This window comes from Gekko japonicus, unplaced genomic scaffold (genome assembly GCF_001447785.1).
Source record: "Gekko japonicus isolate JY-2015 unplaced genomic scaffold, Gekko_japonicus_V1.1 scaffold2802, whole genome shotgun sequence".
In the NCBI taxonomy this organism is placed as follows: domain Eukaryota; kingdom Metazoa; phylum Chordata; class Lepidosauria; order Squamata; family Gekkonidae; genus Gekko; species Gekko japonicus.
Genome location: NW_015172093.1, coordinates 32,911 through 48,161, shown reverse-complemented (window position 1 = coordinate 48,161; position 15,251 = coordinate 32,911). Strand labels below are relative to the sequence as shown.

The following is a 15,251-nucleotide window of genomic DNA, read 5'->3' as shown; positions in this document are numbered from 1 at the left end:
ATCAAGACATTGTTAATATCTAATTGTCTCCGGTGGGCTTTAAAGAAAGGCAAATGACATTTGTTTTTTAAAAATGAGCATCTCAGAGCAACTGTTCAGGACTCAGATGTGAGAGTGGCACGTAATGTTTCACGACACTCCACCAAATGACCGCTATTGATGCCCTATGGCAGAAAGGGAATTCCAAAGTAAAGGAAGGGTTTATAAACATCTGGCATATATTTATTATATGTTTTTTTCTAGGAGTTTGTATTTGTCTTTACAAAGGATGAGTGTAATGCAATGAGGAGAAAGCAAATTGCAACTTTATTTCCTCTGAAATTCTTAGCGATTAGGTTGTAAGGATTCTTCCCCCCAAAAAATCCATCTTTGGTTAGCCTCATATGTGAAATGGAAGGTATTTCCTTTTTATTTAAAATGGGTTAGGCATCCAAGCAACAGTTTCAGTTGCATGTTTTTATTTGTCAAGGGCAGCCAAACATGGCACGATTTATCAAGGCATGAGCCTCATATGAAATAAACACTGTACGCTGCAGTGACGGTGTGGTCTTAAATACCTACTGGCATCTAGAGATGGCAAAGGGGTGGACTAGTGCTTCATCTGCCTTTGATCCTCCTTACTTTCAAAGGCAGTTAACCTTATAATGTGTGCATAAGGGAAATCAGAATTCTCTAGCAATGGAGCGCATTACGAGGACAATATCTATTCAAAGTCTTATTAAGCATATTAATAAGCATCCAGGCAAGAAGTCCCCAGACCAAACAAATAAGGACAGATTAGACATTTAAAAGACCTTTAAAACTAGAGGCTTAGTAAGCTGAAGGCAGGACTATACCCTTCTTTCTATACATAGTCATATTTTGAAGGATAGGAGCGTCTCCCATCCTCACTTTTGGCAATATCATGTGTTGTAGTCTTCTTGCTTTCATACCCAGTTCCAGCCCTGTAGGAGATATTTTTTCCTGAGGCATTGTAGGATACAGCCTTATAACTGAAACAGAAATAAAACAGGGTATCAGTCAGTGGAACTGACTGGAGTATTCATAATCAGCTACATTATTTCCTGCCAGTTAGTGGATATAATGCAACTGTCTAAAATCCATACATATCCATTGTGTTACCTTGCTATAGTATCATTTAGGGCATGTTCAGCAGTGATGAAAATAAAAAAGTTTTTTTTTATATGCCTAGTGGTGCTCCCGCCATATGTTTCTGAACTACTTATTATTGGTAAGACAGTAACAGCCCAATCCTGTGTGTGTTCTCTTAGAAATATGGCTCACTAAATTCAGTAGGAAATTCCTGGTTAAGTATTGGTAGGATTATATCTAAAACTAACAATCACCCCAAAGATTATTTTCTGTGATGTGTTTACTAGCAATAGGCAGGCTAGTGAAGTATGCACCAATGATCATGTCAAACACTGCAGATATCAGTACTGTCAAGTGACTGATCTCTCAAAAACAGAGCTAGCTATTAGCAAACGGATACTAGTGAAGTGCCACTGTATCTGATGTCTGCCCATTCACATGGGGGAAAAAACCAAGCTAAACATGACCCCTCCTCTCCATACCTTGGAGCATTTTTCTCCCAGCCTGCCCCAGAAAGGATCCATATGGAAAGAAAATGGCATCAGGCTACAGAATGCAGCAAGGTAGAAACAGAGCTCCTCACCTGCATGTTTCATTTTCTATATGTATCTCTGAATGTGAGCCCATACATGCTCCCTTCCCTGATGTCTCTGTGAACCTCTCTCTCTTTTCTCTGTGAAAAAATGGTTGTGAACCTCATGTCTAATTTGCCCCTAAGTTGGAGATCCCATGACAGAAGTAATATAATTTGTTGGCCTCTGAAATAGAGCAGCCACCTTAGCCTACCCCATTACGATAACAGCCTCCCAAGTAAATACAGTAACTCACTGGGTCTTTTCTGGTACGAGTCCTCTGCAGGCAATGCACATCATGATGCCTCCAACCAAGGCCAAGCCCCCAGCAACCCATCCCACAAAGAGGGCAGAACCAAATGTATACCTACAAAATAAAGAGTAGTCATGATAAGGTTAAATGCCACTCTCTTCTGTGTTAACATTCTGCTTTTCCAAAAGGGCCTTTAAAGTGTAGCTGCCTTGTAAGCCCAGCACCGCTGATACCTGGTAGATGTCCACCCTTAATAGCACTGGAGGATCTACATAAGTTTAAATGTAACTGCTGCCATTTAAATTAATTGTGAGTCCACTTTTTCTAACTTTACATTCTGCATCACTCAATAAGAACCAAACTACACATTACTTTTTTTGACAAGTTGCTTCCCCAGACCTAACTCTCCACCCTCACAGTCACACAGCAGCTGTGGGGAGATGCATTTTGAAAGGAGCCCGAATGGGCTTGGGAAGAGGGGGAGGAGGGTCTCCTGGCTCCCTTCCCCATGCCATTTTCCCAAGCTGAAACAGCAGGGGGAAGTCATTTGCCTCTCTTTGTAGATGCATGAAGGCTTTTAATTAAAGGTATCCTAGCCATGGGGAAGAAGGGGCGGAGGAAAGGGAGCAGCCCCAAGGAAGGCAGGAGCAATCAGCTTGGATGGCAACAGCAAGGAGGGGCAACCAGAAAGAAAGCCAGTCAGGAGTAGCTCTATATGGAGCAAAGGACTTCTCTGGGGTAAAGGGAAGAAGAAGAGGAGAAAAAGGAGGAGGAGTTGGATTTATACCCCGCCCTTTTTTCAGAGTCTCAGAGCAGCTTACATTCTCCTTCCCTTCCTCTCCCCACAACAGACACCCTGTGAGGCAAGTGGGGCTGAGAGAGCTCTGAGAACTGTGACTGACCCAAGGTCACCCAGCTGGCTTCATGTGAAAGAGTGGGGAATTAAACCCAGTTCTCCAGATCAGAGTGCTGCTCTTAACCACTATACCAAAGGCTGCTAATTGAGAAGAAGCTGTGGGCAGTGAAGCTTGGAACCTTTATAGGCTGAGGAGTACCAAGCTTCCTAGAGACTCAAATGGTGCCATATCTGGCCAAGAAGGAAGCCAGAAGGAACATTTCCTATCTGACTCATGCATATTGGTGGCCCCACCCAGGCTTAATCCTTGCAGAAAGGGTGCAGCAAATGAGGCAGGAGCTCAAGGAGCTGGAAGAAGGATTCAGGCTAGGAATGTGGCCCAACACTCAGAAGTGAGAAGAGGTGAACTGGCCAAGCCATGAGGTGGTGGTTAAACTCTGGAACCAGCACAATAAAAGAGCTGAGCAATTAAAGGGCAACCTATACATGGTGTGTTGACTGGTCTTTGGGATCGGGGAAAGAAAATGGCAAACCCCCCCCCCCCGGGATATGAAGTCCTGGGGCTTCACAGTCCCCCAAGAAAAGGGGAATACCTGCTATACCAATTATGTTTATGGTGTTGATATGTCCTCTCAATAGGTCTGACATAACAATGATTAAAGCTCATAATTTTGTCTTGAAGCACCAGATAACAAGAGCTGGAATTACCTTGTCTGAACCTGCATCAATCCTGTTTGATACATGCCAGCTGTTGACATCCAGAAGTTTGTGACAAGCATGTTGGCAAAAACAGACACCCCACAGATGGCACACAGACCTGTCAAAGAGAAAGGAGCATTGCTCACTTCAAGAATGGGATATCTGTATCCAGTTGCATGACTGTATTGTCCCAGAGTATATGTAAAATGGTTTCATTGGGGTGTCGTTACTGTAGCAGGAGGCGGTTTTAGAAAGCACAGTGATGTCTTAATCCTATATTATTCTATTCTCTGGAAGGCAAAAAGTAAATAGAATCCAGTGCAAGATCCCTTATGGCTTAAGTCATGGGCTTGCACCAAAGCATGCAGTTTATTGCTCAGGAGAGTCCAGCACCATGTCATAGAAAGATAAACTCTGTTGAGTTATACTTTAAAATAATGCTATTACACATGAAGCTGCCATACTGAGTCAGACCATTAGTCTATCAAGGTCAGTACTGTCTACTCAGACTGGCAGGGACTTTCCAGGGACTTCATCCTTTTAACTGGAGATGCCAAGGACTAAACATAGGACCTTCTGCATACAAAGCAAATTCTTTGCCACTGAGCCTCAATCCCTCCCCTGAAAGCAACAGGGTGCCTTCTTCTCATGGTGACACAGGTATTTTATTGCACCAGCCATGCCAAATGTATATAATAAGTACAGAACAACATATATCATTTAAAGAAAACTTCCACTGCACCAAATGTACAACAGCTCCTTGGAGCAGAAGGTAAAGATTTTGTGGTTAATGTTATATTGGGTTGATCTTTTCCTAGAGAAGGTAGATACTACTCTTCCTTCTGTAAATCGCATCTTCCTTGCCCGCTTCATTTCATACCTGCCTAATCCTGACTGTGGCTACAGTACCTTTTTACTTTTTATTTAAAACACTGTTATCCTGATTTTCAACAAAAAAATCGCCCCTAAGCTTCCAAAATTAGAAAGAACTAACAAACAAAAATAGTGGCTAGCAACTACCCTGGTTACAATGAGGAAGTTATCATTCCTCAAATGAACCATAAGCTGACTCTAAAGCTAATAAACAAGGAATTCTAGGATAGCATTTAGCAATTTATTTCTCATTTTGACATAAAGAGTAGGACATTAATGTTGCAAATCTTCTGTGGAAGCTGATACAGGACCATGGTTCATCCATGAATTCCTCACTGATTTTATGGCATCATCCCTCTGGCCATCAGGGGAAATAAAGTGATGTAGATCGGGGTTATTTTTTTAGCATTTGGGAATCTTTATGGAAATGTTAGTCATTGAGAATAAGGAGACTATCTTCTTGCCTAATTTTCAGCAAAAGAAGTTAGATGAGAAGATATTCTCCTTATTCTCTATGACTTCCAGTCTTTTAATTTCATTTGTCCTTCACAATAGAGTGCCACCATACAGCCCCAAACTCACCAGCCACAATAAACATGACTCCAGAAGTTAAAGTCATATTTGCTTTTGCTGAGTCTTCCATATTGCCAATCCGCAAACACTTCAGGGCAAAAACGGCCACCAGGATGCCAAAAGCTCCTAGCACAATGCCCACTATCATCAGAGCCCTCACAGCCTGGAACATTGCTGCAAAATACATAGAAAAATATCATATTTAATTTGTAGCCAAAGAAAATGATCACATCTCTTAATACAACAAAATGGAAATATTGCTCATTCTAAAAGGAATTCTTAACAGCAACAAGATCCACATGTCCATCTTGTACAGGTTGTCCCCCCCCCCTTTTTAGGGGCATTGTGTCAAATTATTACTGACAAACATTTTTTCAGGACAAAAGAGGCATTCAGCAGAACATTTTTGCATACTGTTCACTGTTTGCTTACAGCGGCTCCTTTTCCCAGTCTACAACTTCAGCCCCCACCCCATTTTTAAACTGGGGCTCTCATGAGCTAAAACCAGCCAATCTGGCATCATACAGGCAGCATGATGATGTCATACAGTCAAGCAGCCAATCAAAGTTATTCACTTTATTTATTTACAAAAAATTATATCCCACCTTTCTGCCCTTAAAAGGGACTCCAAGAAAAACAAATTTATCTGTGTCACAGCACCACAAAGCCATACGTGTTGCCATTCACATATAAGAAGCATCCTGAAAACAGCTGTGGGCCAACTGCCATAAGGTATTAGGAGTTTGGAGAACTCTTTTAACAGTTGGACCCTTTTTGCTGTTGTGATTCAGTGTAATCACAAGGTATGGCCTTATCAATCAATGCAAGATAACTGATGTTAACTATTCCGATACTCTCAGGCACCCATTCATTAATGGAGGAATGATTTCACTATTATGCATGAGGAAACAAGAGAGTTAATGAAACTGTGCTATCAGCACCAAAGAGTGGTCACTGAACATTGTGTATGTGTACAGAACAAAAGAAAGTAAATAGAAAGGTATTATGTTCCACTTTCAGTTGCCCAAGTTTCATCTTAATGGTTTCTGTTTCATCAAGGTCAAAATTACAAGGATGGTCTGGTCTACCACAAAACAAATTCCAAGCTTGCAATAGTCATTAGAAGAAATGGATATTACACATTAATTCTAGGGTTGCTAGTGCTACAGAAAATGCAGTATATCCCATTACATATTCACAGATGGTGTCAATGGTGCCCTTCCCTCCATAGCATCTTTACATATTTACCTGCCTGCCCTATTTTTTTTCCAAAGCTGTTAGGACAATTTAGTTTATAGAACCTGAGCATGTACAGTGTACTATTCCCTCACTACTGAACTCCAGTTCACACAAGACATTATGAACATAAGAATATAAGAAGAGCCCTGCCATATCAGACCAGTGAGTCCTTCTAGTTAAGCATCACACAGTAGCCAATGACTTACTCTGGAGGCCTGGCATAGAGACTAAAGCACTTGTATTCAGAAGTTTACTTCCTCTGAATATGAATGTTCCCATTAGTCATCATGGCTAGTAGCTGTTGATAGACTCCACAAATCTGTCTAATCCCTCTTTAAATAATGTAAACAAATAAAACAAAGCCTATTTATTTATTTATTTATTTTTCACATTTAAATTTCGCACCTGTAAACGGGCTCAGGGCAGGTTACAACATTTCCATAATATACTATAAAATCTTAAAAACATATTATAAGCCTATAAAATCAGTAGTCATAGTTTGCCATAGGAAGAGTCCGGTTGATTGATGTTGGTGGGTATGGCCAGTTATCAGTAGGCGGGAGACAGCAACCTCGGGGGTCCATGAGTGGACGCCCACTGCCTCAGCCAAAAGCCTGGTGGAACAGTTCCATCTTGCAGGCCCTGTGGAATTGAATAAGATCCTGCAGGGCCCTGATCTCAATAGGGAGCATGTTCCACCAGGTGTGGGTCAGGGCAGAAAAAGCCCTGGCCCTGGTTGAGGATAGGCAGACGTCCTTTGGGCCAGGGATAACCAGGAGATGTTAACTCTCAGAGCGTAACGCTCTTCAAGGCCTATATGGGAAGAGGCAGTCCCTTAGATATGTTGGTCCCAGGCCGTATAAGGCTTTGAAGGCAATTACCAACACCTTGAAGCAGATCCGGTACTCAATCAGCAACTAGTGCAGCTGACAAAGCACCTGCTGGATGTGAGCCTGCACAGGCATCGGCGTCAGCAGGTGTGCTGCCACATTTTGTACCAGCTGTAATTTTCAGATCAGCTTTAGGGGTAAGCCTGTGTAGAGCAAGTTGCAGTAATCAAGCCTGGAAGTGACCATTGCATGGGTCACTGTAGCTAAGTCTTGAGTAGACTGATCTGCCTAAGTAGACTGATCTGCCTAAGATGGAAGAATGAAGATCTGGCAACTGCAGCGACTTGGGCCACCATAGATAAGGAGGAATCCAGCGTTACTCCCAGGCTCTTAACTGACTGGGCTGGCACCAAAGGTGCCCCTTCCAGTGTAGGAAGCCTGGTGCATGCAAGTACATTTGTGCAGCAAACAGCTATGTAAATCCATCTACAATTGTCATGCATGTGTTCATTTTCTCCCACATGAATGTGTTGAAAACTTACTGCTAATTATGCTTTCTTAATGGCGTAACACACAGCAAATCTACAATTTTTATATATACATAGACAGATATGCAATTGTCACCCAGAACACTGTAGAGGAGTGTATATAGGTTTCTTCTGGATACATACACAAAAATATTGTGACTCAATTAGTAAACACCCCAGTGTATGTACCTCCTCAGACCTCACTAGGTGCTAATTCAAATGTTACAGCTCCATGTCGTGGCCACCCAAAATGCTGATATGCAATTATCCTGGTGTTTAGAAGCCTCTTACCCAGTGTGTTGGTCCAAATTTCTGCTCTATTTCATACCTGCACAACTGTTACACATGATATGGAAATCAGCTGTGGAGATATTGCATGCCTGTGGTGACACAAAAGGCACTCGATATGCTAAAATGGAAGTTTATTGAATATTTAATAAGAAATAGGGTCTCCAGTTCCAGGATGGGAAATTCCTGGAAGTTTGTGGGAGGAAACTGGGAACAGCAGGGTTTGAGGAGGAAAAGGACCTCGTGGAGTATAATGCCACAGACTCCACCCTCAAAAGCAGCCATTTTCCCCAGTCTGGAGATCAGTTGTAATTCCAGGAGATCTTCAGGCCCCACCTGGAGGTAGGTAATCATAGTAAGAAAACATCAGTTTAGGGACCGTTTCCAAAACTGACTTGCTTTGAGAAAGAGAAGGGCAATGAATGGACACCTGTGAAATAAATTTGATGAGTAGGAGCACTAGGTAACTTGATCCTTTTTTGATTTATTACTTAACTATATAATCTCTACTCCTATGCACAGAATTAAGACAGTAGAAACAGAATATACTAAATGATGTTTCCCTATTTCTTTATTTTATTACACTTATATCCTGCCCTCCCCTGCAAGCAGCTCAGGACGGCTTACAACAAAGTCCACAATAAAACAATTAAAACAGTAAAACAATAATCACATTTTAAAAAACATAATTTAAGACAGCAGAACAAGATGGCAGAACAAATTCACAACACTCCCAGGAGTTATTGTGTGTATGGTCAATGGAACAGATATTTGGGAATTAGGTGAGTACACCATTTGTAGATGGAATATGGAGGATGGGCTGAAGAAGGGGAGGCCATAACCAGGCACCCACCGCCTCAACCAAAGGCCTGGCAGAACAACTCTGTTTTGCAGACCTGCGGAACTGTAATAAGTCCTGCAGGGCCCTGATCTCACTGGGTAGGGAATTCCACCAAGCCTAGGGCTTCCAGACCCCCCAATTTCATGGGAAATGGATACCCAACCCCATTCCCCCACAGCTCAGGCACAGGACCTTCAGCTTTGATGGATTCAGTTTTAGTCGACACTGATGCAACCAGCCAGCCACTGCCTCTAATGCCCTAGTCAGAACCTCAGGGGTGGAGTCCAGCTGGCCATTCATCAACAGATACAGGTGGGTGTCATCAGCATACGGCATACTGATGACACTCCAGCCAAAAAACCCGGACCAGCTGGGCAAGGGGGCACATATAGATGTTAAACAATATTCGGGAGAGGATTGCCCCTTGAGGGATGCTGCATACCAGTGGGTAACATGATGAGACCCTCTCCCAGTCACCACCCTCTGTCCCAACCATGGAGAAAGGAGACCAGCCATTTCAAGGCAGTCCCCCTTATCCCCATGTCGGCAAGGCGGTGGGTCATAAGGTCATAATCGACCATATCAAGCACTGCTGTCAGTTCAAGAAACAACAGCAGCGCTGACCCACCTCAATCCAGGTGTCTCTGGAGGTCATCCATGAGGGTGACCAGCTCCATCTCTGTCCCATAAACAAGGAAGAAGCCAGACTGGAATGGGTCTTATGGTCCTATAATTTTAAAAGAATGTTTAAGGCACATAGATATTTTTAGCTTTGAGATATTACACAGATGTTAAGAAAGGGGCAATATAGGCCTCTTACCCCCTGAGAATGTGCATGAGATCACATTAATATGTGCCCTTCTTGTTGGCAGAGTTCACAAAATAATCCAATCTATGCTTTGGAGTTTGCTTTCAATTAATTTACTGCAACACAATTTTGCAAAAAGACAGTAACTGACTGCAGGCCATTAATGCAACAGAGAGGCCTTCAGAGTGCAAGCACTAACACATATTAACACAAAGCAGAGAGAGGAAAATCAAGTGGTAGGCTGAAGTGCATAAGAAAATATTTTAAAACCTCTATAAACACTAGAGAATACACCACAGTTTCCCCTAGGGTACAAGAAGACTAAACTACTATTTCAGGCATATTTACATTAACTAGACTCTTTGCAGGCTGTTGGTTCTCCAACATTTCTAACAATAGTTCTCTGCATGTAGAAGGACTACGAAACTAGCCTTTTGCATGACTGGCTAGCTTTCCATGTGTAGGGAGATTTTAAAGAACATTCAAACATGTGATACCTCACATCATTATGAGGTAGTACAGGCCTACAAGTTGAGTCTACAGACCCATTTGTAGAGTATTTTAAGGTCAATTAGAAAGAATCAGAAATGTTAATTGTTTAATACCAAAGATTTAGATCAGACATCAAGAAACAGAATAGCATCCCAAGGCATAGGAAACCTGAAACATATTTAGGTATAACAATAAATTGTAATCTTATGTAATAATATTGGAATGATAATATTCCAACATATTTTTAAGGATATGGTTGGAATGACGTGCACCTGTCCAGTACCAGTTCAGTATTTAGTCTAAGCACTGTTTTGATGGTTCATTTTAAGTCTTATATTAATGCACCTGTTGTTCAGAGGCTGCTGAACAATCAATCAAGCACTCAATCAAATCAAGCACTAGAGTCAGATGCAATTATGCTTCTTTCTCCAAACTGTGCATAGCAGGGGTGGGGAGAGGACTCGGTCGATTCTGTCAGGATCCCTCCATTCAGTGATGCTGTGCCCGTATGGGGAAGGATCACACATTTTATTTATAATTTAATTTAGAAACACTGGAATATTAGAGGAAATAGTCCACTTCTACATTTTGAGGAGATATAAACAAAAAGACTAGGAGAGCTGAAAAACAATTGGTTTTTCAAAGTAAAATATTGTATTGATTATTTTTTTTTGGTCATGGTGGACCAAAGACTGAATAATATACAAATGGTCTTCCTGTACTTATTCCAGTGTAATATACTAAACAACATATTGTTAAAACAGTAAACTGATAAGCCACAATTCATGAACTGGCAGCGAAGAGTCAAGAATATTTCAAAAGTCTACTGGATTTTTCTGAAACAAGAGAGCTGTTTTTTCCCAAAAGGCGTGGCACAAAGATGCCGGAAAAGATGCACAACAGATCTGAGATAAATGCTGGAAATGTAATAATAACTCACATGTGTTTATGCATAACTTCTTGAACTATCAGTGTCTATTATTAGGATATTTTAATTTAAAAAGTGAAATCTAGAGATGTGAAAATAACTGTTAGCAGAAAACAAAGAAGATTCGTAATGTTTAGAATACTCTGCACATGATTATATTAAGAAAATTATCAGAAAATCAATGGACAAAAATTAATGTGAATGTTTTGTATGACTGAATAAAAGACAAATGTGTTTGAAAATCTGGATAGTATTCCAATATATGTTTTTAAAACAGAAAAAAGAATATGTATATTTTCTCAATTTGTAAAATAGCAAATCCATTTATTTTGAATATTTGTGATAACTTTGATAGAAATACATAAACCATTCTTTCAGTATTAATACAACCTCTGTTTTTGATAAACAGCACACTCTGTTTTATGCAGTTAAATTGAAACAATCATTGCAAAAATTTAGAAGCATGATTTAATTTTAAATACAGATTTTCCTAACATGAAATCTGTAGGTCCCACGAATTTGGTATGAGAATTAGGGAAACAGACACAGAAATCAGTGTGTGGTCCCCATTTATATTAATACATTGCCTCATGCTGGTAGCCTTGACCAGCCCATATCCCTACCTGGTAGCCCAAGAATTGTAAAATAAGGCCGACACTCCGTAAACCCCGAACTTTGACTGACACAACTCCTCCAGAGCCCCTGATACTGGAACACAGCTGTCACCGGGTTGTCATATAAGTCCTGGGTACTCCACATGTCCATCCCTGTGGCGGCAATGCAGCCTGCTAAACCCAGAGCTGACACTAAAAATCCCATCACTTGGCAAATGGTAGTGGACATGGTATGTCCCGTGCAGCCAGGAGCTGAGATACCACTAGCAAAGCATAAGGGAACACTGAAGTCCCCTTCCCTGCACCAATAGACTGTAGCAACCCTTATCAGATGGCTTCCATTAATACTTTGTTTGCTCACTGTGTTTTTGCAAGATAGTTCAGTTTCACTCCTGTTGACTAATATTGTATGCTTTGGGGTTGGTGGGTCTGGAGATTGGAACTTTCGTCTCTTTAGAAGCCCTTGTTCTCTCAGAGTAAAATAGGCATCATTTGTCAAGTATAGGGTAACCTTCTCTGAACAAACCACATTGCACTATTTGTATGATCATTTCTTCATATATACCCTTATCCCCATATTTAAAATATATTCAGTGTACCTGTGTTACCAGTTGCAAAGGAAAAGAAAGCCAAACCATCGTTACAAAATAGAGGTGATGGACTGGATTCTATGCTCTGTTTCTCTCAGTACTGAGGTACTGACAGTTACTGCCAAAAAGACAAATGAGTGGGCTGTAGATCAAATCAAGCCTGAACTCTCCCTAGAAGCTAAAATGACTGAACTGAGGCCATTGTACTTTGGTCACATTATGAGAAGACAAGAGTCACTGGAAAAGACAATAGTGCTAGGAAAAGTTGAAGGCAGCAGGAAAAGAGGAAAACCCAACATGAGATGGATGGACTCAGTCAAGGAAGTTCTCAGTTTGCAAGACCTGAGCAAGGCTGTTAAGAATAGGACATTTTGGAGTTCATTAATTCTTAGAGTTCCCATAAGTTGGAAGTGACTTGATGGCACTTGACACACACACACAATTTCCTCTGGCTTTATGGGCCAAAGTTAACATGGAGGAGGGATAGTCATTGTGCTAATCTACAGATCTGTGATACAGTGTGTGAAACCATGAGGCATTCCATAAAATTAATAGTGAGTAACTGTTTTCTAGGTAGCACGTCTAGAACAGGAAGTCAATCCTTTACCTAATCTTTAGCATTGTACAATCCCTTTATGCTCAGAAAGTCTGCTTTTTTATTTTAAAAAAACAGGACATGGAAGATCTGGCAAGTGGGGAGAAAGAAGGTTTAGACTTGTCTAAACCTAAAAAACTGATGAAATTATGCAACATTTTAATACAGTCACAACACCAAGCACCAAAGATACCAGAACAGAGCATAGGAGCCCTTTCTGTACAGCTTGTCCTCACCAGAGTGAAGAGCTGAGCTGATGCCACTGGTTCTTCAGTGCGGGGGCCATTTTCCAGGGCATTTAAGCCAAAGAACTTTCTACTCCTGTTCCCTGGCCTGAATGAATCTGTGGTGTATTCAATCTGACAATGTATGTATGTGAACTCACTCATTGAATCACCATGTGAAGCTTTCATCCTGGGCTAGGATCCTAATCCTTCAATTGTTATTGGTAGCCCAGGAAGATCCGACCAATCACCAACAGCCAGTTCCAAGAGCAGGAACTATTGTGATTGGACTTTATCCCTGTGACCTCATAGGTTGGTGTTTGTATAGTAGGTGTGGCTATATTAGCCGGGAGAGTTTAAAAGTGGAACAGCTTCAATGCTAAAGCTGTTCTGGCTATTCATGTTGATCCGTTTGGAGTTGAGTTACGAGTTGCTGAATAAAGCTGATCTTTTGCTGAAATCACTCTCTGACTCTTTGTTAAGTAAACAACTTAACAGAATCTTTCTGCAGTCATGCCTGAGTCTCCTGTTCATAAACACCCCTAATGCTCGCTTTGAAGAGTGATATTTCTTGAAGGACTAGAGAAATAGCATGCAATCCTTGCAATATTGCAGAAGACCCTGGGGCCCATCACTGGGATTCAGACATTCAGCTTCTTGGGATAGCAAAATATCCTGGGCTGGGCTGAGGGAGAGATGCCTATGAATACACTCCGTGGTTGGCTGCAACAGCTTTATGCTGTCTGAGAAATCATTCTGGTGTGTAACACATGATGGAATATTTTGATTAGTTATTGGTTCAAATGGGAAAGCAACCTACACAAACAGGTCACCCATCCATATCTTCATTTCAGTTATTTCCCAAGTAACCATGCTCATGGTACCTCAGCCCTAATCAGGCATGCTATGTTACACCCACTGCCTTCAGTTAGAAATCTCCACATGCCACATGAAGGGAGAACTGTCACTTTATTGTGGCTGTTGAGAAAGGCAGACGGTCTGTGCGAATTAAGAAATTAATCCTGTTTCTCCACTAAGGGGAATAGCTCTCGATAGTGATATAAATTTGCCAGACTCCTCTGCCAGATGCACAGCAGTGAGTTACAGGGACCTTCTGGACTCCGGGCTCATCAATTCCAATCTAACACACTGCTGCAACTGATTTACTTCAACTCTGACCTAGAAACAAATTCAGCTTTTATCCAATCATGATATCTTTATTTGCAGCAGACACAATCAATACAATATCCTCCTTGTGAAGCTAAATGGAAGCTATCATTAGGAATGATGAGTTACAGTTTTACAGGGAGCTTATTATTCATAGGCCACTGCATGAGTGTGATGTCTAATAACTGTGTGGGTGGGCAGGGCATCCCAATGATGCATGGCAATGAAGAGACTGGATGCTGATCTGAGAAAAGAGGGAAATACACCACCTCTCTGTGTGCTGGATGCTCATATTACAGCTTCCAAAGAAGCTTAACACTGTATCAAACATTATTCTAGCACTTTGGTCCACTGTACAGATACTTATGGCAGCATGGCAATATAGCTATCCTCAGAGGTCATTTCGGAGGGGAACGTGGGGGAACGCAGTTCCCCCGGGTGAAGTGCATGGGGGCGGGGCACACGATGAAGCCCCGCCCCCTGCTTCTGGCCGCCCCGCTTCCAGCCCTCATTCAGCCAGGAGAAGGCAGGAGAAGAGGGAAGGTAAGTTGCTTCCTCCCCGCCTCTCCCCACCCCTGCCTGCCTGGGGCCAGGGAGGGCCTTGGCGGGGCTTCCTTGCACTTCCGCCGCCCTTGCAGGTCCACCCCCGGGCCCCTGATGTCAGGGGGTGTGGCATATGCTAATGAGTTATGCTAATGAGTTCCCCTAGCTCTTTTTCTATGAAATGACCCCTGGCTATCCTTATCTAGAATCACAGAATCGTAGAGTTGGAAGGGATCATACAGGCCATCTTGCCCAACCCCCTGCTCAGTGCAGAATCAGCCTAAAGCATCACTGACATCATCTTGCAGGCAAGAGAAGTTGAGATGATCAACTCAGAAGACAGCTGCTAAAGCTTGTCAGAATGCTAGGGCAAGCCCTCCTGGTAAGGTAGACACTGAATGGGCTGAACTGCTCTGTCACCAAAGACTGTGTAAGTCAAGAAAACCTGACACAGAATCTGGCAATTTTAACCACATCATAGGGGGTGCCATGGCTTAGTGGCACAGCATTTGCTTTATATGCAAAGTTCAATCCCCAGCATCTCCGGTTAAAAGAACCAGATAGTAGGGGATATGAATGACCTCCACCTGTGACCCTGGAGAGCTGCTACCAGTCACATCGACAATAATGACTTCAATAGACCAATG

The 15,251-nt window shown here is 41.9% G+C and overlaps 1 protein-coding gene across 1 annotated transcript; it reads right to left on the bottom strand.

The window, feature by feature from the left end:
- Positions 1-844: 844 nt before the first annotated feature.
- Positions 845-11,714, bottom strand: CLDN18 (claudin 18). Its single transcript, XM_015420931.1, has 5 exons — positions 11,495-11,714; positions 4,928-5,092; positions 3,482-3,590; positions 1,921-2,031; positions 845-992 (listed from the first exon to the last, which is right to left on the bottom strand). Exons 1-5 carry the CDS (start codon positions 11,712-11,714, stop codon positions 845-847), a joined length of 753 nt encoding a protein of 250 aa, XP_015276417.1.
- Positions 11,715-15,251: the final 3,537 nt, after the last annotated feature.

Coding starts and splice junctions, on each gene's coding strand:
- CLDN18 (XM_015420931.1), bottom strand. CDS start 11,714: ATGTCCACTACCATTTGCCAAGTGATGGGATTTTTAGTGTCAGCTCTG. Junction 3,591..4,927: donor AGTCATGTTTATTGTGGCTG/GTGAGTTTGGGG, acceptor TCTCTTTGACAG/GTCTGTGTGCCATCTGTGGG. Junction 993..1,920: donor CTCGTACCAGAAAAGACCCA/GTGAGTTACTGT, acceptor TTTCTGTTTCAG/TTATAAGGCTGTATCCTACA.